General features: G+C 44.3%; 1 protein-coding gene across 4 annotated transcripts; it reads left to right on the top strand.

Annotated features, from left to right (window-relative positions):
* Positions 1-663: 663 nt before the first annotated feature.
* LOC139408637 (golgin subfamily A member 2-like) lies at positions 664-24,612 on the top strand. 4 transcript variants are annotated; one of them, XM_071152781.1, is made up of 27 exons: positions 718-806; positions 2,192-2,332; positions 4,207-4,275; positions 4,914-5,075; positions 6,354-6,397; positions 6,651-6,714; positions 6,966-7,028; positions 8,344-8,424; positions 9,006-9,044; positions 10,543-10,605; positions 11,095-11,188; positions 11,360-11,466; positions 11,650-11,708; positions 11,909-12,050; positions 12,134-12,223; positions 12,625-12,732; positions 12,848-12,935; positions 13,139-13,275; positions 13,496-13,714; positions 14,065-14,178; positions 16,893-17,117; positions 17,385-17,573; positions 17,721-17,955; positions 18,091-18,261; positions 18,454-18,560; positions 22,756-22,948; positions 23,087-24,612. In XM_071152781.1, the coding sequence occupies exons 1-27, from the start codon at positions 759-761 to the stop codon at positions 23,350-23,352; spliced, it is 3,318 nt and encodes a 1,105-aa protein (XP_071008882.1). In that variant the 5' UTR covers positions 718-758; the 3' UTR covers positions 23,353-24,612. The 4 variants fall into 4 exon arrangements, with proteins under 4 accessions (XP_071008886.1, XP_071008882.1, XP_071008883.1 ...); XM_071152782.1 differs by lacking the exon at positions 4,207-4,275; XM_071152784.1 differs by lacking the exon at positions 4,914-5,075.
* Positions 24,613-25,715: the final 1,103 nt, after the last annotated feature.

Raw genomic sequence — 25,715 nt, 5'->3', positions numbered from 1 at the left:
AACAACGTTCTACAGTATTAGTAAAAATGTGATCAATACATGTGGATGATCTTGTTCCTGTAGTGTTTGTAAACACCCTGGTAGATTGTTTTATAACCTGAACCAGATTACAGGTACTGGTTACAGTGAGAAGCTTCTCTTGATCAGACAGCTTGATGAAAACCAGTCAATATTCAGGTCCCCAAGAAAGTAGGCCTCTACATCACATACAATATCAAGCGTTTCACACACATTGAGATACAGGCTATAGGCTGGATCATGTTGTATTGTTATACAATTTAATTATGTAATGTATTGATTGTTGCTGCCTTCTTGGCCAGGTCTCCCTTGAAAAAGAGACTCTGGGTCTTAACAGTAAGCAAGTGTAAACATAGAACACCCCATTCTATGTAATGTCAATCATTGTGCTGACTAGCTTTGTGCTACCTGTCAGTTCATTGATAGTTAGCTTATATCAATACAGTTTACTGTTCCCAAAACTGAAATCTGTTATAAACAGCGTGTATTTTACTCTGCCAACGTTTAAAATAAATGGTGTTTAGCTGTATAAGGGCGGAAATATGCAAATACATGCTAGAACGCGTCAGTAGGATCTCACTGGCTCGTGCTTGGCTCTGCCCACTATTTTGGGTTAGTTATTAACATCTTCTGAAGTATTCCCGAGGGAGCTGTTGCGCCCCTAGCGGCAAGATACCTTCTCGCGTCACCGAATGTTCCCAAATTGTTGACGTGGTGCGGTTCGCTACCGGACAGGAAGGATGGCCGACCAGAGCAGGCAAATTAAACTCGCCGCAGCCAAGAAAAAGGTACACATTTGAATTGCCCATTTCACAGCGAATATAACCGTTTTTTCAAACGTTACTCTGTTCTGGATTCGAGTTGTCAGTAGTTTCAAGTTTTCACGAACCCGTGTGATGTTGACATTCCACGTCCTCGGACCGGTCTGCAGTCGGCCAACCCAACTCGCATCCTCCTGCTGTGGCTGTTAGTGCGCACGAAATACCGAGGCTTAGCTTGGGCCTCTAATCGTAGCATTAAGTAGCAAGAGTATGTGGACAATTTATACCGGGCAGGGACTTGTAAACTTTGCAATGGCGTTGCTCCCTAGGTACAAACCTTCTGTAGTTTTATCAACCCAATTGGCCAGTTTACGTTTGCTCATGTTAGCTAGCCATAGTGATTTCGCTAACGTTAGCTAACTATCAATGAACTGACAGGTAGCACCGAGCCAGTTGGCACAAGATGATTGATGCTAGCTAACACAATATTACACATAATGGGGTGTTCTTTTGTTTTGACTTTCTGTCACTTTGTGTACGTTAGCTAGCTACGTTATAACTTCCTAAGAATGCATGCCTGCCAGTGTCACTAACGTTTATATGGTTAATGAAATGACAAACTGAAGATAATGTTACCGTGGCTAAGTAAAACGTTTGCTTAGTTATATCTATTGAGTCATGTTTGACAGGAAGCAATGTGTTAGTGAAGAGTAACGTGACGGGTAGTTTTACAGCAGACGCTTCCTCTCCCTGTCTCTGTTTTGTCACTCAGTAGCTAGCTACCTAGAAATATTGTATATAGATAGCTTGATTTGATTAGCTATTTTGTTTGAAGAACAGTTGTCTTGCTCAAGTCATTTGCGTCGCCTACTATCTCTTTCGACATGGTGATAACCACATACTATTGTTGAGATCCAACTCAGGAATTTGACATGGCATTCTTATCTCTCTGATGGAGTTTCTCTAATTTGTCTCATGACAGCTGTCACAGCACAACCTTGTGCAGGCGGGCGCATGTTCTACCATTACACATTTAAAAACAAACCCACTTGTGCAAGGGGGATGTTTTCTCATTTCACATTTAAAAACTAAAAAGTACTTTCCTCAACCTTCAGCTATTGCAGCAATTGGTTATGCTGTAAGATATTGTTGGACAGTTTTGGATCTTTCTAAATACTCATTCCATTGTCACCCACACCAGTGATACCATACCCAGGAATAACTGCTCATACTGTAGTCTAATCATATGGGATCCTTCTGAATATTCACATTATTGTAAGCCACACCAAGGATCCCTGTACTTTCTATGCAATATAATTATTCTGCTGATGTGCTTAGCCTAGCAAACATGTGAGTTCCAGACAGTTGAGAGCTCTCATTGTCCTCTTCCCCTCCTCTCTTGTGCCGGGCAGCTGAAGGAGTTTCAGCAGAAGAGTTCTCCTGCCAGTGGAGGAGGGGGTGGAAATGGAGGAGGAGGACCAGGTGCCAAGAAGAAGAGGAAGGGAGGGAGCCAACCAGACACACCCTCAGCTGACCTACACTCTCCAGACAATGTGAGTCACCCAGCTGCATGCCCGCTGTGTGTGATGAGTTTGAGTACTGTTCATGCACACTGCTCCACTGCTTCTTTGCAAGATTTGACTTCACGCTATTTGCATTTCAATATCAAAGTGAAATGTTGCAAGAAAGCAGTCTGATACTTCTGCTCTGGAATCACATTTAATGTTCCAGCTCAGCTGCACACTTCACGTGTGTGAGTGCAGCCATTTGCAAGTGTACTGTCAGTGTTTGTCATTTATGTCAGATCATGGAATGTAAAATGCAGCTATGCTCCAGTGACCAAAGGACGTGTCTTCGTCAGGCAAGAAAGTACTATCATGCTCTGTCAATTTGTTTTCCCTTCAGGACGTTGCATCTTAACACACACACCCTTCTGTTTGGTTAAAATCAATATTATTATGTTAATGTGCCTTTAATCCTATTAGAATGACATCAGATTGGCAATTGTTTCATAGCAATGTCGGGAGGGTGTGTAAGGGACAGGCGATGGTTACTGTAATAATTATATACGGAGTATTCGGAAAGTATTCAGACCCCTTGCCTTTTTCCACATTTTGTTATTCTAAAATTGATTAAATAGTTGTTTTTTACCTTATAAATGTACACACAATGACAAAGCAAAAACATTTGTATCAAATAAAAAATAATTAATTTACAAAAGTATTCAGACCCTTTATTCAGTACATTGTTGAAGCACCTTTGGCAGCGATTACAGCCTTGAGTCTTCTTGGGTATGATTACAAGCTTGGCACACCTATATTTGGGGAGTTTCTCCCATTCTTCTCTGCAGATCCTCTCAAGGTCTGTCATGTTGGATGGGGAGCGTTGCTGATTGGTGGAGTGCTGCAGAGATGGTTGTCCTTCCGGATGGTTCTCCCAGCTCTGTTGAAGTGACCATTGGGTTCTTGGTCACCTCCCCAACAAAGGCCCTTCTCCGATTGCTCAGTTTGGCCAGGAAGCCAGCTTTAGGAAGAGTATTGGTGGTTGCAAACCTTTTCTATTTAAGAATGATGGAGGCCACTGTGTTCTTGGGGACCTTTAATGCTGCAGAAATGTTTTGGTACCCTTCCCCAGATCTGTGCCTCGACACAATTCTGTCTCGGAGCTTTACGGACAATTTCTTCGAACTCATGGCTTGGTTTTTGATCTGACATGCACTGTCGACTGTGGGACCTTATACACAGATGTGTGCCTTTCCAAATCATGTCCAATTAATTGAATCTACCGCAGGTGGACTCCAATCAAGTTGTAGAAACATCTCAAGAATGATCAATGGAAACAGGATGTACCTGAGCTAAATGTTGCGTCTCATAGCAAAAGTTTTGAATACTTATGTAAATAAGTTATTTATGTTTTTTATTTTTAATAAATTAGATTTGTCTAATAAAAACCGGTTTTCACTTTGTCGTTATGGGGTATTGTGTATAGATTGAGCATTATTATTATTTTTAAATCCATTTTAGAGTAAGGCTGTAAAATAACTGTGGACAAAGTCAAGGGGTCAGAATACTTAACGAATGCACTGTAGTTCCTGGATCTTTTTTGCAGTATTTGTTTGCTTTAACTTCTGCCCTAGCCTTCCCATGGTGAAACCAGTTTTTCTGGCATCGGTAAAGACTTTGCTCCCAGCCAGTCACAATGACAGTCATTTTCTTGGAGGAACATTATCACAGAATCAAATCTTTTCTATACTTCTAGAGACGGAACTGATTGTGATGAGTCAGCCGCTAACATTGTCTGTCAATGAAGCTGCAGGTTGTGGGCTTTCAAATCTTTATCTTTCATTGCCCTTCCTCCCTCCCTCCCTCCCTCATTAGCTCATTCACTGTCCCTCTCTCTCTCACCCTTCCATTCCCCTCTCCCATAGATTCAGAGTATTCTGAAAGTTCGTAGTCAGACCAATGGATTAGCTCTGCCTCCCTTTGGCAACAGCCAGGTGAGCTTACCTCCCTCCTGCCTTCTTTTTCTCTCTCTCCCTCTCACTCTTCCCCACTATCTCTTCTTTTGTCCTTTTTGTTCTTTTACACCTGTCTCTTGCCCTCTACTTACCTCACTTGATCTCGCTCTGTGTATCGGTCCTTTTCCCTCCCTAATGTCTCAATCCCTCTGTTGTTTTTGCTCCTCTCCTGCATGATATTCCCTATGGTCACTGGTTGCTCATCGTAGCCATTTCTCTACAGGGAGAGAAGTGCTTTGTATTTACTTTGCCATTTGTTGATTTATTATGAATATGCTAGGATAAAGCCTAGCTAACCGTTTTTAGTTCTGTTTTGGGTCAGCCCATCAGGGGCGTGATGTTGATTTGGTAGTATCTGTGTGTTTTGCATGTTTATAACTTCTGGACCTAATTTATTTGTTTGTTTATTTACCATGCTGGCATGTTTCCATCAGTGAAATCAAGATGTGTGTGATTGTCCATCCATGTGTTGTGATTGTGCTGCCTGACTGTACCTTGTTTTGTAGGTTAGAATGGTGTGGACATGTGTATGTTTCCTTTGTATATTTCCAAATTGCTTCAACCACAATCTCTGGATGAGCACTGAAAAGTAATGTCTGTGTGTATTGTGGCCTCAGGCCCACGTTGATGAGGAGGTGAGAAGGTCCCCTGTCACCCAGCTACTGGAGGACCCAAACGGAGAGGCCGGCCGCAGCTCCCCTGGTTCTAACCCTGCTAGCTCTATGTCTGCTACTAACCCTGAGTGTGTCAGCCACGCCCACAATACTGACATGCAGCAGGTGTGTCCCTCCCTCCCACCGTCTTCTATCTGTCTCCATCTCTCTCTCTTACTGTTGCAAGGTATACTGAATCTTCTGTACTTTTTCAATACTAGAACCTGAAAAACAGTTTGGTCCTAGAATTTTTACTATCAGTACTTCTGGCAAATGTGTTTCACATCATCTACTGATTTTAATAGATAATCAACTCTGTCTATTAGCGCAGCCGTTGTCCCCTTATCGCGCCGTGCCACTTACTCATTTCTAGCCTGTCCTGAGGAACTACTGCATTCACTGGGAGTCTGGGCTGCATTATCGCTCGCTGAACAGAAATTAACACATTTGAATAATGCAACACGGCATGCATAAATGTTGAAACAACTGTTAATTACTTACTAGTATTTGTCCATTTAAAGGCTAGAACACCTTCCAATGCAAGAAGATACCGGTAGCTTTCCTCGCTAGTTTACAGCTGAAGCAAACATCAACTCACTATCATAGTACCTTGTATGTGATAATATGCAAACCATAGCACAACATTTTGCTTATTTCAAAGCTGATTATCACCAAAAACTTTCTTCGTTCACTTTCTCGCCTGACTCAGTCAAGATCATCTTTGCGCAAGCCTCTTAGTGTGTGAGTGAATGTCATGGGTCTTAAAGAGACAGCGCACACTTTATAAAAGAAGAGATTGCTTCTTCTGTGCAAATGTTGTTGATCCGTAAAGTAAGTCCCAAATTGTTTTTCATCTGTAGCCCCAGGAATTCAGCCAAAACGAGCAATAACTCAATGCATGCACACACTCCAATTGAATATGCATTGACCTGTATTGTAAATAGTCTTGATTTACCCAGTTTATCAATCGACTAGATTCACTATTCAAATAAGGCTAATCATTTATGTAGTTAATTTTTTTACAAAGTCAAAATGATTGTATAATTGATCCATTATGCATGCATTCTAAAATCTTACATTTCTAATATATTGATACTGAACTCGAAAGATCTGTCTGGATCAAGTGCCATTCTGTGACTTTGGCTAATACGTCTTTTTGTCTCTTGGTATCGTGATTGTAGCGAGTATCTTGATATGAAATCTGGTATCGAAGTCCAAATTTTGGTATCGTGACCACCTCTCTCTCCACTCATTAATGAGTGGTCATTTTTAACCGTGTACAAGGATGGATTGGCCTAACTTGTGTACATTGTGTCTGAATACGTTTGGCCTGGTATGTCGCTTGCTTTGATGTTTTTTAGTTTCACTCAAAGCAATTTCCTCGCTCTCTCTCCTCTGCCACAGAACTGCACCCCTGACGGCAATGAAAACCATGCGGATGAGAATAGGTGGGTCACCAAGTCATCTTACACACACACACTCTCAATTCCTCTTCAGAATGTTCCCCCTGGTCTCTACCCTTCACAGCACCTCCCCCTCGCCTGCAGCTGTTGAACACACACACAGAATAAGTAGCACAGTTATGAAGGCTGGCAGTTCAGTTTATCACATTGATTGCTCCATTACTCAATAAGACTGGTGTGTTACTGTAACATTGGGCTAATTCTCTCTCTGTGTGTGTGTGTGTGTGTGTGTGACCAGACCCCTTTCATCCACAGAGAGCCTGCGGCAGCTCTCCCAGCAGCTCAACGGACTGCTCTCTGGGGTATGCGTGTACTTAATGGCCACAAAAAGGAGAAATTAGGCTTATAAACTGCAGTCGACGCACTGAGAAGTGCACGTCGCCTAATTGCAAGCCCCTCCCAATGATACTCTATCTTGGTTTGGATATTTGCCTGCTCCTGGTTTAGTGCGTTGCATAATCAGGAGTGCTGTTTGTGATGCTCTCATTGGCTCTGAGAATCTTGCTTTATTGTGGTTTGACTTATCTTGTTGTTTTTTTCCTGTCTATTCTAGTCATCCACCACCTATGTAAATGGAGACGGTGCTCCCTCGCCTGCCAATGAAAAAGAACTGGAGGTAAGTGACACATCACCACACCACACGTTGCCCCCTTATCATGGCCAGTACACAGGGAAAAGCACTATAAAATGCAATCCATTATTTATCCTGATCAGACAAACCCAGTCCCATTCTATCCCCATTTGAAGTTGCCCCTTGTTAAGCGTCATGCCTATTGAATCAGCCTCAGTACATGATGTTCACTCCCCTCCTTGTGTCCAATGTATCTCCATACACACACCAGAGAAATCATGTGTGTGTTGCCCCAGGTTATGTAGAGGTGTTCCATCCCCTCCTCTCCTCTCACAATCCCCTCCTCTCCTCTCACAATCCCCCCGTTCTTGCTCTCCATGCAGGAATGTGACTGGCCTCGGCCATACAGCTCACATGACCCCTCTGCCTGTTCTGGCCCCGCATCCAGGCTCGGGTTACACACACACACAGGCACACACAGCAAGTGATAGACTTGACTAATGACTATAACTTAGATTGTGTTGCACAGCTGAGACAACAATGCAATCTGAAATATCGTCATAGTCAGAACAGAACAAATTAAATGCCGTCCAGGCAACACTACTGTACCTTTCCCAGGCCCTGCATACATACAGTTTAGTGCAGAGGAACTCTATTTCTCCTTCTCAGGTCATATCTCTGTCCTGTGTAATAGTCCTCAGACCTGTTTGATTACCTTGCAGTTTGATGCAATCTATATAGAGAATGGACTCTCTCTTTTAGTAAATAAAATTCAGGCATCTTTCCAAAGCCTTGATTGGAGCTGGCGTATAGGTGTTAAAACATGTTATAGTGACTAGTTTGTAACTTGGCTGAGATCACATTAGGAACTTTGATGTTCTTACCGTGGTTGTGCAGTTCAGGGTTTTCCTAGCTCTTTCCTGGGGCCTGTCGTGAGTGCACTTTTTGGTTTTTGACCTAGCACTACACAGCTGATTCAAATAACCAACTCATCAAGCTTTGATTAATTTAACCAGGGAACCCTGGAGTAGTTCATGTTATGTAGACATCTGGAGATACTGAGGTCATGTGAGAACACTGTTTGTCACATTACATTACACACTCCAGTCTGTACATGTATTACTGAATGTTCTGTTAGCTGCCCCTGTCCTCACTGTATTACCTCACTAACTACTAGTAGGACCAAATACCTGCTGCTGCCATTTTTGTTGGTTCACATTTTACATCCCTGAAGGAGACCGAGAGTCTCTACTTTCACTTTAATGAATTATTGTTTGTATTTCTCCACTTCCCATCTGTTTTTAATTTATTTCACTTCAATTCACTCCCTCTTTTTTGTTGTTGTATGTTCACACATCAGAGTCGAAACCAGGAGCTGGCAACCGCACTGGACTCCAGCAACCTAACAAACTCTCAGCTCAGTACCAAGCTAGACCTGCTGGTAAGAGTGTGTGTGCGCGCATGCTTGGGTTTTGGGCGTTCTGCAAATAACCCCTCACAGCCCCCATAGCAAGACTCATACCACACCAAGTACACTGACTGGCCACAGATTGACTAGTATGTAACGAATGACGTAACACTTAGCACGTTGGCTAAACCGCAGCTGTGCTAAGTGGCAGCACAGTCAGTCAGTTGATCAAGTCATGCATGGTTTTGTTTATTCACCTCACAAATGTCATTGCCCTGCACTGTTCTCATTGGTAACCACTAAGCTTTGACATGCTCACCATGATCTCGACAATGAATGAAATGAGGGAATGTTTTTGTCAGTCGTTAATAATAGACCAGCTGCACTGATATTGCTTCTGGAGCTAGCTTGCTAACCGTCGCAACCCGACTGACTAGGCTAGTAAGCTTCTGTGCTGCTTTGTAAATGGGAGGTGCTCAATAGGTATTTGACTCCTGAAGAGTGAAAGGAGATGACTTGTTGTTTGGGTAGATGACTGACTTAGTGTAGTGATAGTGGTGGTTTGTGGATGGTGCTGATGTCACTGATTGTCCTCTGTCCTGTTTGTCTGACAGACCAAGCAATCTCAGGAGCTCACAGATCAGCTGCAAAAGGTAAGCATAAATATACTGGAAAAAAGATCAACGCAACATGTAATGTTTTGATGCCATGTTTCATGAGCTGAAAGAAAAAAATCCCCAAAATGTTCCATATGCACAAGTAGCTTATTTCTCTCAAATGTTTATCATCCCAGTTAGTGAGAATTTCTCATTTGCCAAGATAATCCATCCACCTGACAGGTGTGGCATATCAAGAAGCAGATTAAACAGCATGATCATTACACAGGTGCATCTTGTGCTGGGGACAAAATAAAGTCCACTCTAAATTGTGGAGTTTTGTCACACAATGCCACAGATGTCTCAAGTTTTGAGGGAGTGTGCAATTGGCATGCTGACTGCAGGAATGTCCACCAGAGCTGTTGCCAGATCATTTAATGTTCATTACTCTACCATATGCCACCTCCAACTTCGTTTTAGAGAATTTGGCAGTACTTCCAATCTCCCACACAACTGCAGACCACCTGTAACCGCGTCACCCCAGGACCTCCACATCCGGCTTCTTCACCTGCGGGATTGTCTGAGACCATGACCCCAGACAGCTGATGAAACTGTTGGTTTACACAACCAAATAATTTCTGCACAAACTGTCAGAAATCTTCTCAGGGAAGATCATCTGCATCCTCCTCACCAGGGTCTTGATCTGACTTCAGTTCGGAGTTTTAACCGACAAATGCTCACCTTCGATGGCCACTGGCACGCTGGAGAAGTGTGCTCTTCACGGATGAATCCTGATTTCAACTGTATTCGGCAGATGGTAGACTGCGTGCGTGTATGGCGTTATGTGGGCGAGAAGTTGGCTGACGTCAACATTGTGAACAGAGTGCCCCATGGTGGGGTTATGGTATGGTCAGACACAAGCTATGGACAATAAACACAATTACATTTTATTGATGGCAATTTGAATTCACAGAGACCGTGATGAGATCCTGAGACCCATTGTCATGCCATTCATCCGCCGCCATCACCTCATGTTTCAGTATGATAATGCACTGCCCCATGTCGCAAGGATCTGTACACGATTCCTGGAAGCTACAAATGTCCCAGTTCTTCCATGGCCTCCATACTCACCAGACATGTCACCCATTTGAGCATGTTTGGGATGCCCTGGATGGACATGTACGACATCGTGTTCCAGTTCCCGCCAATATTCAGCAATTTTGCACCGCTATTGAAGAGGAGTGGGACAACTTTCCACAGGCCACAATCAACAGCCTGACCAACAATATTTCAAAGGTTATGGATCTCGCTGCATGCGGCAAATTGTGGTCACACCAGATACTGAATGGTTTTCTGATCCATGCCCCTACCTTTTTTTTAAGGCATCTGTGTATTCTCAGTCATGTAAAATCCTTAGGTTAGGGCCTAATGAATTTATTTCAATTGATTTACATATATGAACTGTAACTCAGTGTCTCTCCTCAGTGTCCCTCCTTGTTCTTCAGTGTCTCTCCTCAGTGGATGAATGCAATATGTTTGTGCTTTCTTTGATCAGGAGCGAAAGGAGTTTGAACTGAAATGTGTGAGGGAGCAAGGAGCCATGCGAGAACAATTACAGGTACACACAACACAGTGGAGGCTGCTGAGGAGAGGACGACTCATAATAATGGCTGGAGCGAAAGGAATGGCATCAAACACATAGAAACCATGTGTTTGATGTATTTGATACCGTTCTGCTCCAGCTATTAACACGAGCCCGTTCTCCCCAATTAAGATGCCACCAACCTCCTGTGACACACATCCTCTGACATCTTCTCTTAATCCATTTGAAGACCTTTAAAAGCAATTCTCTCATTTCACTCTGCATTCCCAGATATGTGCTATGCATCTGTCTTAAGAGCCCATACACCATGTGTTGTTGCCTATTTACCCAGGGATGCACGCACTGACACACAGAACAAAATATGTTCTCGTCATTCCAAGTGAAACAAAGCTTTGATTTGATAAATGACGGGGATGATGCAGTACAATGACACCAATTGAATGAATCTATCTGTTTATTTCAAGATTGTATCATCTGCTTGTCTCTATCCATCCTCTTCTCTAGGTCCACATCCAGACCATCGGCATCCTGGTGTCGGAGAAATCGGAGCTGCAGACCGCACTGTCATACACGCAGCAGGCTGCCCGCCAGAAAACAGGTGAGTGTGTGTACACCCTGTGTGAGACTGAGGATGTATGAATATCAATGTGCGTATGTGAACGTTCTCAGTAATGTGCTGTGTTTTCAGGGGAGGCTGGTGAGAGGGAGTTGATGTGTGTAAAAGTCTATTCGGATTGGTGCTCAGTAAGCTGCTGATGTGTGTTTTCAGGAGAGGCTGAGGAGCTGGGTAACCGTCTCCAGGCCACCAAACAGAGAGTCTCTGAGCTGGAGAGAACCCTGTCCTCCGTCTCCACACAACAGAAACAGTTTGACAAGGTAACTTAAACACACACACAGAGAGAGAGAGAGAAACTGTGTGAGAAGGTAATTTACATTATCACACGCAAACACACTGGACTGATTCTGAGACAGTTACTTGAATGCCGTGAGCGATGAGTTTCGATTTGAGCTTTGCAGTAATGCGTTACATATGATTGATTATCTTGTTCTCTTGTGCAGCATAACAAAGAGCTAGAGAGAGAGAGAGACAACCTGAGGCTAGAGGTGTACAGACTAAAGTAAGTCTTACCTGTAGTATGCTACCATTCTACTAAATGGCTGGCCTTTTATCATATTTCCTTGTATGCTTTGTGGACTAGGTAGGAAAAGGAATCTAGTGGAAACCATGAGTGTCATCTATGAGTAGGTTAGGCAATTCAGAGGCTGTGTGTGTGTACGTTCCAACCTGACACTCCTATATCTCTTCGTCCCTGTGCAGTAGTGTGAGTGAGGAGAGGAGGCAGCAGAGTTCAGAGCTGTCAGAGCAGCTCAAGCTGAAGGTGAGTGAGAACAGTGCTATGAGACTGGACCTGGATGAACTGCGCAAGAGACTGGAGATGGCTGACGTCATGCTGCAACAGGTAGATAGATACACACTCTCCATACACACTGTCATTATCATTTGTTTTGCAGTTGTTCAATTATCTTGTTCTTTTATTCCTAGTTTTCCAGTCAGTCAGGGCCTCCCAGTGCCAACCAGCAGATGCAGTTACTACTGGAGGAGAAATTACAGATTGAGGTGCACACTGCTCAGGTAGGGGGGGGTGTGTGTGCATGCGAGCGCATTGTGTGGGATGAATTCACCTAGAACTGATTTATGACCACACATTTATAATCAAATTTGGTGGTTGCTTAGAATTGTCCTATTTAAATTGGAAATATGTTTTTTCCATATCCCAACTCGCCCTGAAACACCCTCAGAGAGTGGGGTCAGGGTCTGCCATTGTCAACAGCGACCCTGGAGCAATTGTGATAAAGTGCCTTGCTCAAGGGCACATTGACAGATTTTTCACTGTTGCGACTCTGTGATTCAAACTAGCAACCTTTCAGTTACTTGCCCAACTCTCTAACTGCCATTTACAAACGGGTGTATGCCTCTCTTTAATGTTTTAGCGCCATGCCATTGTGTTAATGGTCTTTTGGTATTATCTATAGTTAATGGAGTCGGTGGCCCAGCTGCAGACAGAGAGAGACCGTTACGCTGAGCAGATCCATGAGGAGGGACGAGTATGGAAGGACAAGACAGAGCAGCTGCTCTCTCAGGTACACTATGCTACCCCCCCATTAGCAGAACCTATAGAGCTGGCATAGCCTCTGAACGGAATACTAGAAATACTTAGTCAAGTTGTTGATTGGCGTGTGTGTGTGTCCTGTGCAGGTGACACTAGTAGCAGAGGAGAGAGACAGGAGCATCAGTCAGATCCAGGAGCTAGAAGCCCACATCACAGACCTGAAGCACGCTGCAGGTGAGGCACACAGCTACCCTCCTTGTTTTGCACATCCGTGGTTCTCAGAAGAGCTTTCTACCAAAGACAAGCTTACTGTGTTCGTCCTGTCAATGATTATCATGAAAGGATTTGTATTGCCATAAGAAAAGTACAATGTACTGTTGGTGAAAGGAGAAAAATGTTCTCAAAGGGAGATGAACTGATTGTTTTCTCCTCCCCAGCCCTTTTGTCCCATGAGAGAGAGGCCCAAGTAGATCCCCAGCCCTCAGGGCCCTCAGCGAGTGAACTGGCCCTCCAGGAAGCCCTCAGCAGCCTGCAGCAGGAGAGAGACTCTCTCAACACACAGTTCCAGGCCCAGGTGATAACCTCCCCTTCTCTCGCACACACACTACCAGTGAATAATAACACGCACTGTGCATATCACACTCTGAACACTCCCTGTCTCATCAAGGCCTTGACTAATAAGATGCATTATGGTTTGTGTTGGTGCCGGCCTGGAACCAAATCCTGGACACCATTTCCCTGTTATAGAGTCTCACAAGCAGAGTCTCACTGTTCTTCCCGTTCCTTTGCTATAGCTACGTGACAACGAGCAGCTGAGTCGTATGTGCTCGGAGCAGGAGTCCCGTCTCTCGGAGCTGGAGCGCCATGCGGAGCGCGGGGCCGAGGATGCAGAGGACCGCAGGCGCATGCTGGAGGACGTGCAGAGCGACAAGGCCACCATCAGCCGCGCCCTGGCCCAGAACCGCACCCTTAAAGACCAGCTGGCTGAGCTGCAGAACGGCTTCGTCAAACTGGTAAGGACGAATATTACCTATTTACTGTCCTGTTGACTTATTTGAAGTATTCACTAATCTGCCTAAGTTTGGTTGGTGATAAAATAAATGGGTGGAACTGGAAACATGGTTTTTACTCATCCAGCCACATTCAAAACACACACATTTACAGTTTAGGCATTTAGCAGACGCACTTATCCAGAGCGACTTAGTTCCTCTTAAGGTAGCTAGGTGAGACAACCAAATATCACAATCATAGAAAATCGAACTTTTCCTCAATAAGCTACTATCAGCAGTCAGTGCTAGTAAGATAAGACACGTTAGAATAACAAGGGTGTTGCCTCGTGTTGAATGTCTCTCTGCCATCCTAGACCAATGAGAACATGGAGCTGACCACTGCTCTGCAGTCAGAGCATCACGTCAAGAAGGAGCTGGGACGCAAGATGGGACAGCTACAGGAGGACCTGCATAACTTCAAGGAGCAGGTAGGGACACACAAGTGGAGGCTGCTCAGGGGAGGACGGCTCATAAGAATGGCTGGAACAGAGCGAATGGAATGGCATCAAACATGGGATGTTTCTCTATGCATACTACTGTGCTCCAAGTGCATTCTCCGAGGACGTTCTCTTGAGTATGTTCTTGTGAGGACGCATAAAACATTTAATTTGAGAAGCACTCCCCCTACTGTATTACCTCACGCTGCATCTCCCCATTCATTTCTTCCAGCCAGGACAATGGCAACAATAGAGACAAAAGACTGCATTCTGTAAGGCTGCATGATGCGACTAATGATGATTTGAAAAAAGACGCTTGGAAGGCATAAGCTCGGCTTAGTTTTTTGCTCAGGCTGCACACACTTCATCAGTCTCTCATTCACAATTTAATGGCGGCATCCCCTTTGTGTGGCCGTAATGCAACCTAAAAAAGTCCATGCTTTTTGCGGCCAGTGGCCGTTGTGCCCTTCTCCCTGAGTGCCGCACGCTCCTAAGCACCTCTCACATGGCTCTCCATCACGTGATCGGGTCTTTCTCACAGGCTACCAGTGAAGACACACATAGGGGGACGCACGCATCCTTATCCAATTCCAAGGTGCATGTTGGAAGAACTGTCCACATTTGATTTTTGTCAGCCAACATGATGAGTAACGAACAGTAAAACGAACAGTAAAATCACTAGCCTATGTCAATGTACAATCCCCCATAGTACAAAAATTGACCTATTCTGTGTGAGAAATAAATATTCCAAACATAGTCTGGGACAGTTGTGGAATGCGATGGATATCAAATTAATCCAACCACTATCATCAACAACAAAAAAGTTTTACGCAATGTGGCTGACGCAAAAAAACAGCTTTAAATTATGATAAACAATTTGGCCTCTTTCTTCACATTATAAGCACAGCAATGTGCACAGGGTAGTAGGCTACGAGCGCAAATGTTCCATTAGCGGAAAACATCATTATCAAAAGTGACCACAAATGCGATTTATGCATTTAATGCTTTTATTATAAAGGTGCATTTTTATGGTGAAAATGATCTTCCCCAAACTTGAAACTCACACGCTGCTTATGTATACCACTTAGGCTCTACACCCCTTCTAAAGCGGATTAATGTGCTTCATTTTAAGAAGTTGTTTGGACACTTTAGGGCTATGGGTTAGGCTACATGAGGTGTGCAACTATGATTCGAAAAAACTTGCAAAAAGAAGCCATTGTTTCTTTCCCTTATGCTGGGCATAATTCACAAGTGATCATTCACAAGTAGTAGGCTAGTATTGTCTCCCATCAGACTATTCTTGATTTAATCTTGTCTTTACATATAATATATGTGAAATTAGTTTTGATTTAGAATGGACAATTATCATGCACCTGTCTTGAAACGGGCAGCGGGGGGAAAAATACATCTCACCTATGCACTTATTTTTATGCCAGCCATGAGGCTATACTCCTGTTGTAAAGATAAACAATGTGCTTAATATTAGGAAAGTTGTGAAATATAGTAGGCCTAGCAGAAAGTTGATGGGATCCTTCCCTTTTTAATAGTGGCCATCACTCTGTCTATAGGCTATGTAATTGCATGGCCTATAGGAATGTTGCGCCTCATGAGCTCTCATGAAGCTTTTTATTAGATTTTTGATGACATTTGCATTGATGTCAGAGTGACTAGTACCAGGCAGTTAGCAAATTTGGTAGGCCACTAATGAACATCAGCAGCATCAGAGCTTGGAGAAGCCTAATTACCGTGCCTAAACGGTCACGTGGAATTTGTTTGACTTCATGACTCATGACTGCCGGTGTGGCGGTCACCGCAACAGCCCTAGTCTGAATACTTTCTGATTAACTATGTGAATCATAATCTAGCTAGAAAGATTACCTTAAACTAATGTTATGCAAGGTAGATGTCAATTCTTCATGGCCAGCTAGCCAGTTGACCTTATGGACTTACTCATTCACTGAACCTTCCTTCTTCTAGCCAGGACAATGTCAAAAGAGACGAAACAAGATATACACAAAGCAAACTTTTTACTTCATATCTATGAGCTAGCTATATGTGAATCGTAATAATGTAGCTAACAAGATAGTATAACAGGCATGGGTAGCTAGCTAACAATTCTTTGTGGCTATTCTTTGTGGCTAACAGTAGTTGCTAGCCAGTTAGCTCTAATTTACTATGGGCTTACGACCTACAGTGGGTATTGTAGGCAGGTAACCATGCCAAAATTAACACAATGTATTCATCAACATATCAAGATAAAATGTTGTAGTCGGGCAACATATGAGATGTGAATAGGCAACATTAATTACAAAGTCGGAGTGTATTTTCTCTCACTTCAACTCAAGTAATGTCCGCTATTGATTTCAAGAAAATGTAATTTTATACGTGGTTACGTCATATTTCTTTGCATACTTTCCATGGATGCTTGCGTCTATGCATGCTTCAAAATATGTACAAATGGAGTACGCATTCGAGAAGTGCTCCGTTTCGCATACTTTGATTTGGACTCATACTCCGACCCTTCCTTGCTCCACTTTGCATGCATGGTTGTATGCATTTTGAGAAACACCCCATGTGCTTGATGTATTTCATACCATTCCGCTCCAACCATTACCACCAGCCCATCCTCCCCAATTAAGGTGGTGAACAGCTGCAGGAACAACATTTGTCACACAAACACACTCACACGTCTGCTTCATCCCCAGTTGGAGCTGAAGTCTCTGGAGTACCAGGCACTGCTGGAGCAGCGGGACCAGATAGTGGCCCACCTACAGCAGTACTCTGCAGGCTACACGGCCCTGGCATCTGAGCGGGAGCAGCTCCACAGACAGTACTTGCAGCAGAGCCAGCTGATGGACCGGCTGCAGCATGACGAGACCCATGGAAAGGTTCAACTGGAGATGAGCCACAAACAGCTGGAGCAATACCAGGTCAGGGAACGGGGCACGCATACATTCATAATGCATCGTTACTGCTGCGCTGGCTGGCCGGCTGGGTTGTCAATAGTTGCCACAAAGTCAAAATAGGCTACATCGTAAAAATTCATGAAAACTTAAAAGGTTAGGCTTATGGTTAGTGGTGGGGTTAAGGTTGGTGTTGGGTTTAGGGTTAGGTTTAAAATTGGATTTTGAGAAGATAAATTGTAGAAATGGGTGGGGTTTATGATTTTGTGGCTGTGGTAACCCTCCCCCATACAGGAGAGGCTGGAGCGGTTGTCCAGAGACAACGAGCAGCTGAAGGCTGAAGTCACAGAGCTGCTCAACAGCTCAGCCCTGGCCACACCCCCCAGAGACCAGGGAGACGGAGTGGAGAGCCAATCCCTGCCAGAAAGCCCACAGAAGTCCTCCATTGCTATCCCAGAAGACTTTGAGAGCCGGGAAGAGATGGTAAGGAGAAAATGACTATCAGTGGTTTTAAGTGGCCTCTAGTGTTGTTGCTCCCAAATGCTACATATGTGAGGATTTTCAAAGCATCTCTCAGTCTCCGATTTAAAAAAAAATAAAAAATAAAAAATCCTCTTCCGTCTCTCTCAGGAGGAGTTTGTGCGCGATGCAGTGGCACGTGTGGAGGCAGAGAGAGATGAGGTGAGGAGCAGACTGGAGGAGGAGAGGAGACTGCTCCTTGCAGCTCGTCACCAGGCTGCAGCACCCAGCATGGAGTTCCAGCACCACAGTCATGACCATGACCACGGTCACAGCCACGGCCACACTCACAGCCATGACGGCCACACTCGCAGCCATGATGACCACAGTCACTGTGAACACACAGGTGAGAGGAGGAGAGGTGCATGCACATATTTGTGTGTGCTACGTGCATGACCAATGTTTGTTTTCTCAGAGCTCTATGCTAGGTTTGAGTGTGTTACCATTGCAGTGTGTGACCGGTGTTTCCCCCCCGTGTTAGTCTCAGGGTCAGAGGGCGTACCAGTGGAGGTACACGAGGCCCTGTGTGTTGCCATGGAGAAGCTCCAACACCGCTTCACCTCACTGATGCAGGAGAAGGCTGACCTGAAGGAGAGGGTGGAGGAGCTGGAACACCGCTGTATACAGCTGTCTGGAGAGACTGATACTATAGGTGACAATCACACTCCTCTATACAGCTGTCTGGAGAGACTGCCACTATCAGTGAGACACACACTCTCCACTACCCTTTTTCTCACACACACACACACACACACACACACACACACACACACACAGATGCACTTACACATTCATTCCCATAGTGTGACCGGTCATCCCTTTCCTTCATTGTGTGTTTGTCCAGGAGAGTACATTGCCCTGTACCAGAACCAGAGAGCTGTCATGAAGCAGAAACACACGGAGAAGGAGCAGTACATCAGTATGTTGGCCCAGGACAAAGAGGAGATGAAGGTTTTATTTTATTTTTTATTTAACTAGGCAAGTCAGTTAAGAACAAATTATTATTGACAATGATGGCCTACCAAAAGGCCTTTTGTGGGGACAGGGGCTGGTATTAAGAATATGCGACAAAACACATCACGAGACGACACTACATAAAGAGAAACCAAAGACGACAGCATAGCATGGCAGCAACAAATGAAAACCGCATGGTAGCAACACAACATGGTACAAACATTATTGGGCACAGACAACAGCACAAAGGACAAGACCGTAGAGACAACAATACATCAGGCAAAGCAGCCACCACTGCCAGTAAGAGTATCCATGATTGAGTCTTTGAATGAAGAGAACTCAAACTGGACCATTTTTTCTTGCAGCTTGTGCCAGTCGCTAGCTGCAGTGAACTGAAAAGAGGGCCCCCAGGGATATGTATGCTTTAGGGACTTCTTACAGAATGTGAATGGCAGAACGGGTGTTGTGTGTGTGTGTGTGTGACTGCAGTAGATATCTCAGATAGGGGGGAGTGAGGCCTAAGAGGGTTTTATAAATAAGCAGCAACCAGTGGGTCTTGCGACGGGTATACAGAGATAACTAGTTTACAGAGGAGTATAGAGTGCAGTGATGTGTCCTATAAGGAGCATTGGTGGCAAATCTGATAGTCGAATGGTAAAGAACGTCTAGTTGCTCGATGCACCGTTACCTGCCAATCTAAAATTACGTGTCTGTAATCTAGCATGGGTAGGATGGTCATATGAATCAGGGTTAGTTTGGCAGCTGGGGTGAAAGAGGAGAGATTACGATAGAGGAAACCAAGTCTAGATTTAACCTTAGCCTGCAGCTTTGATATGTGCTGAGAGAAGGACAGTGTGCCGTCCAAGTACTTGTAAGAGGTGACTACCTCAAGCTCTAAACCCTCAGAGTTAAAAAGCACACCGGTGGGGAGAGGGGCATTCTTCTTACCAAACTACATGATCTTTGTTTTGGAGGCATTCAGAACAAGGTTACGGGCAGAGAAAGCTTGTTGGACACAAAGAAAGCTTTGTTGTAGAGCGTTTAACACAAAATCCGGGGAGGGGCCAGCTCAGTATAAGACTGTATCATCTGCATATAAATGGAGGAGAGAGCTTCCTACTGCTTGAGCTATGTTGTTGTAAATTGAGAAGAGCGTGGGGCCTAGGATTGAGCCTTGGGGTACTTCCTTGGTGACAGGCAGTGGCTGAGACAGCAGATGTTCTGACTATACACTGGCCTGCTAATTACCTCTCTCAGAGACACCAATACTCCTTAGCTGGCCCACAAGAATAGAATGGTCTACTGTCAATCTTTGGCCAAGTCAATAAAAATAGCAGCACAACATTGCTTAGAATCAAGGGCAATGGTGACATAATTGAGAATCTTTTAAGATTGCAGTGACACATCAATAACCTGAGCGGAAACTAGATTGCATACCAGAGATAATACTATAGAGTTCAAGAAAGGCAGTCAGTTGAGTATTGACAAGTTTCTCCAAAATGGAAATAGGCCTGTAACAGTTAGAATCAGCTTGGTCTCTCCCTTAAAATAAAGGACGCACCGGGGCTGCCTTCCAAGCAATGGGAACCTAACCAGAGGAGAGATGGGTTGAAAAGTTTAGAGATAGGCTTGGCGATGATAGGGGCAGCAACCTTAAAGAAGAAAGGGTCTAAACCATCTGACCTGAATGTTTTTTGGGGGTCAAGTTTAAGGAGCCCCTTTAGCACCTCGGACTCAGTGACTGCCTGCAAGGATACACTTTGTAGTGGGGCAAGGGAAAAAGAGGGAGGAGCATCGGGGCTAGTCGCATTAGGAGTGGGAGATGAGAATGTTGGATGGGGAAGGAGGTATGGCAGAGTCAAATAGGAATCCTGACTTAATGAAGTGGTGATTTAAAGAGCTCCGCCATGTGCTTCTTGTCAGACAACCACATCAACATTTAGGGACATGGGCAGATGTGAGGAGGAGGGTTTATTCTCCAGGTCTAATCGTTTTCCAGAACTTCTTGGGGTTAGACCCACAGAGAGAGAACTGCTCCTTAAAGTAACTAACTTTGGCCTTGCAATTATTTATAATTTGCCTGAACGACAGCCAGTCAGCCTGAGTATGCGTGTGCTGAGCGATTTGACAAATGGCATTCTTGAGGTGGAGTAACTCTGCCAGATCACGGTCGAACCAGGGGATGAACCCGTTTTTAATTCTCCTTTTCTTTGAGTGAGTGTTTGTTAATGATGCCACTGAAAATATAAAAAAAAGAAGGTCCAAGCATCTTCGACAGAGGGGATCAAGCTGGTTCTATACCAAGTTACAGGCCAGGTCACGAAGGATGGCTTGCTCATATTTTTTTGGCAAGGGTCTATGACAAATCAGGACAGGTTGTTTCACTGAGCAGCCATTACAAACACAGGCTGTAAAACAGTGATCGCTAAGGTCGTTAGGGGCGGCAGGTAGCCTAGTGGTTAGAGCATTGGGCCAGTAACCAAAAGGTTGCTAGATCTGGATTATTGGTAAGGAAAACATCAAGGAGAGTAGCCTTTTCTGGGTGTTTGGAGTCATATTTTGTGCGATTGGTAATAATCTGAGAAAGATTTAGGGAGTCCCATTGCTTTAGGACTTGGTCAGGATGTTTAAGCATGTCTCAATTCAGGTCACCTAGCAGGACAAATTCAGGCTTAGTGTAAGTGGCCAGGAAAGAGCTTAAGGCATTTAGGGTGCAGGCTGGTGCTGATGGTGGACGATAACACCCAGCAATAGTCAACAATTAGTTATTTGTATGTTTAATGTGTAAAACCAGCAAATCAAATTGTTTGGGGACATACTTGGTGGAGACAACCGAGCACTGAAGGTGTTCGTTGGTAAAGATTGTCACTCCACCACCTTTGGAAGATCTGTCTTGCCGAAAAAGGTTAAAACCAGAAAGGTTAACATCAGTGTTCAAAACACTTTCTTAACCACGTCTCGGTAATGACCAACACATCTGGATTGGAGCTGTGAACCCACCAATATTAGTGCCGATTTTAACAATCGGTATTCTGCCTTTTTGGATGCCGATTATGCCTGATTACATTGCAACCCACAAGGAAACTGCGTGGCAGGCTGACCACCTGTTACACGAGTGCTGCGTTAAAAGGACCTTGTGGCTGCAAGGAGCCACGGTAAGTTGCTAGCTAGCATTAAAATGATCTTATAAAAAAACAATCAATCTTCACATAATCGATTATGTTAACCATGTTAACTACACATGGTTTATGATATTACTAGCTTGATACTGATTAAAATCAAATTTTCATATCAGCTTGTTTTGGTCCTCCAAGTATCAGTATCAGCGTTTTAAAATCATAATCGGTCAACCTCTAATTTTAGGTAATTATCTTCCAGTGTTAACGTACAGAAAACCCAGGCTTTTACGAGAGAAGAAATCGGTGAAGTAGACATCGGAGCACAAATCAGAATTGGGGCTAGCGACAGTAGATGGGCCAGGGTGTACTTGCACATTTCCAGATATCATCAGCAGTAATATAATCAGGGCACGGCAGAGGACAGGGAGAGCTCTGCAGTGTTGATTTGACATTTGAATGTGCATTAGATGGCAACAAGATCATATTGTTAAGCAATTTCATCAGGTAACATGAATAGAAAGCCGGGGAGAGGTGGTTAGAATAGGATGGGAGGCCAAGAGTCTGTGTAACCAATAGAGAGTCAGTACTTTGTGTGGGAACAAACATAATCTGTCCCACGGTTGGGTAAACAAGCAAGTTCATAGTCAACAAAGCATGCATGAGGCAAATAGCATAAAGCACAAGAGAAAAATATAATGACTTGGGACTAGCCATTGTAAGCTCAGTCACTCGCCCCAACAGTGTGTGTGTGTGCTGGAGGTGAGCGACAGCTTGGGAGAGAGGGGGGGGCAGACGGTGAACAGATAGCCAGGTGGAATCCAAGCTGCAGTGCAGCAGGCAACGGGAGTAGGTGTCACACCCACTTGGGAGAGGCTTTTTTTTCGGAAGGCAGATTCCTTGTAGAAAATCCCAGCTAGCTAGCAAGTCGCTGTCCACCATCTTTTCCATGTGGAAAAGGTTGTTAGCTAGCTATATCTTTTCAGTTTTGGAAAATGGTACACACACACACACAAAGGTACTCTACTCACACACAGAAAGTACACCAATTTGATCGTGTTTCTGTGCCCATGCAGGCCAAACTGGCAGAGCTGCAGGACCTGGTCATGAGGTTGGTGGGTGAGAGGAACGAGTGGTACAGCCGCTATGCTGGGATGGTGGCTAGCGCTGACACTACAGCTAACCCTGACCTGCTGCCAGCTGGGGAGGACCATGTCCAGGCTCACCACGCACACAGACGCATGGAGCTCAATGCTGTGGACGGACAAGGTTTGAGCACACGCGCGCGCACACACACACACACACACACACACACACACACACCTCTCCATTCCCGCTGTAGAGTCCATGGATAGTCATTATACTAACCTCCCTGATATCTCATCTCCTTCCCCCTTCTCTCTCCAGAGTCTATGGATCTAAGTAAAGCTATGGAATCTGACTCCACCACCCCTGATACCCCTCACAGTGCACCGTCAGACTTGGTCCAGAGGCTCCCCCCAGATTCACAAGCTCTGATGAGGCCCCAGGAGGATGGCACGGCCAGGCAGATCATGCAGCTACTCCAGGAGATCCAGGGGCCCCGCTCCGTGCCCTTCCTGGGGGACAATCCCTGCATCCCCTTCTTCTACCGGCCTGACCAGCAGGACGAAGTCAAGATCCTGGTGGTCTGATGATGAGACTATGGAGCCAACTGGCAAAGTTGGTTTGGATCCCTGGCAATGTTGAAGGATCTCTGAACACACACACCATTCCACCACGTCACACTTAGGTCATCTAGGATCACACGTACACACACTTCTGGGTATACGGTCTCACACACATGCGCGCACCCCCCCCCCCGTCATCGTCAAATTCAAGTTTCTGGAGAGTTTGTTTACGCTGTCTCACACTCCATTTGAGTCCTTGGCGGGTCTCACATGCAGTTTATTATTCACTGCACACTAAGGCTGGGAGTTGCTCACTCTCCTTATGCAATAAAATATCTCTGTCCCCTCAGTCAGTCTATTGAAGGAGAAATGAAGGCTTTCAGTGAAGTTAGCAGCAATAGTATGTGTGGGTGCATGGACTACTCTCACAGGATCCTCATTCACAATGTGTGTCTGATTCTGGAGAAGAACTGGGATAGTCTGTGTTAGGTAGTGGAGACAGACGAGGCTTGGTTTTGCCATGTGGGCTGTGTCTCAATTAATTTATTTGTCTCTTTTCCTCCATGACAACTGATGGGCAACAAAACATACTCAGGCATTTGGTCATGAATGGAAGGAGACTGATACACAGCCTTAGGTAGGTGTTGGTGTGTTCTATGGCAGTGGATGTAGTGTGTTGTCAGTGAAGCAGGTGGAGTAGTGAAGGTCAGTATCAATTCAGGCTGGAGCCTTGACCTAACTGGGGAGAAAGCAAGTCAGGAAGCATTGGTAAAGACACTAGCATTTGGCACAAGTTTGCATTGTTCACTTCATTTCTAAGTCGTTTACTTCTAAGTAGGGGAACACAATGACGTCATAGGAAAGAGGAACGTGAACGTAGACACATGGCTGCTCTCCCCTACAATTACCTTGTCTATCCACCTTTTTCCATTTGGAAACACTGAAATCTGAACACATGCATGTACTGTAGAGCTTTCTCTTATGCCAATGAGCCAGTCAGTTCTATTCCTCTAGTTTGCTCTGCGTTTATTTATTTCATGTCCCATTTTCATGTCATCTCTTGTTTATCAATCGTTCAATTCCATTGTGCTTGTTGCCCCTCTACATATCATTGATATGAAGTTGCTCCCTTTGAGACTGGATGGAGATTGTCTGTGATAAATGATCCAATCTCAATTGTATCCCTAATGATCTGAATGTAAGTGGTCTCTTCTCTCTAGTTTCATGGGCTTTTGTTGTCTGTTTGATTGTACAGAGCTTCTACTAAAATCCTGTCCCATCTCACTTGTTTTTTGGACAGTAGTTTTTCTATGGCAGACCCATTCTAGGCATTTGATTTCTGTGCTTGGAGCCCTATGATGTCATGAGTGCTCTTTGGCACATCTGGGCCGAGGGTTCCACTCCAAGCTAACGAATGGAGACTAAAGCTTGTGTGTTGAAGTGACCGAGAGAGAGAGAGAGAGAGAGAGAGAGAGTGTGTGTGTGTACACTTGGAGGATGTACAGGTATGTGTGTATATATAGTGTTGTATTAATCCTAGTAACACAAGGCAGAGGCAATGGGGGTTAAGCTCTGCTGTTTGATTGGAAGGTCCTCCTGTTTTTGGAGAAACTTCCCATGATGGGGGTGTGTGTGTACTCATAATATTTGTTGATTTTGAATTTTGAGGCTTCCGTAGTGTCTTTGTTGTTGACTACCGATGTCAGATTTTTTATTCAAGAATGGAAGTCTTTAATGATAAGTCAATTGATTACCCCTAACTTAATGAAAAGTAAAAACAGTCTGAAAAATAGTAAGGTGGTTTTTGATAATGCTATGTGAAATGTGTTCAATCAGATATGAGGAAAGTATTGGTTGTGGAGGATGTTTTCAGGTCTGTAGAGGTGTGTGTGTGTAAGTGTTTGTACTTGGTCTGCATTAATTGCTGAACCAACTCTACCCTGAAGCGCAGCACTTTTCACAGTAGGACTTGACACAGTTTCTCTTGAAAGTGAATGGACCGTTACCCCAATCTGAATTAAATTCCTGGCTTAGCGTTCACTTGTGCTTATGAAAATTATTGTCATTAAAAAAAGTTAACTTTTGTTTTGGGAGTAGTAAAACCAAAAGAAAATCTTTTCAAATAATTTAAAATGCCATTATTTTGACGGTGACGAGATACAAGTAATAGATTAAACTGATTCCCCCCCCCCCAACACAGACTTTCTAATTCAATGTTTATTTTGAATGGATGTGTGTGTGTGATTGAACAGATGATTTAGAGACAGTTGAACGTTTTCTGTTGTAAAGGAGCTGTATATACTGTAACTGTGTAAGATATTGTACAGTATATTCATTCTGCCTGGTGTGGGAATAAAGGTAATGGCTGTTTGTAGTGTTGCTAGCAG

Source organism: Oncorhynchus clarkii, chromosome 5 (assembly GCF_045791955.1).
Source record: "Oncorhynchus clarkii lewisi isolate Uvic-CL-2024 chromosome 5, UVic_Ocla_1.0, whole genome shotgun sequence".
In the NCBI taxonomy this organism is placed as follows: domain Eukaryota; kingdom Metazoa; phylum Chordata; class Actinopteri; order Salmoniformes; family Salmonidae; genus Oncorhynchus; species Oncorhynchus clarkii.
The sequence above is the reverse complement of the archived record's forward strand: the minus strand, read 5'-3'. Positions and strand labels throughout refer to the sequence as shown.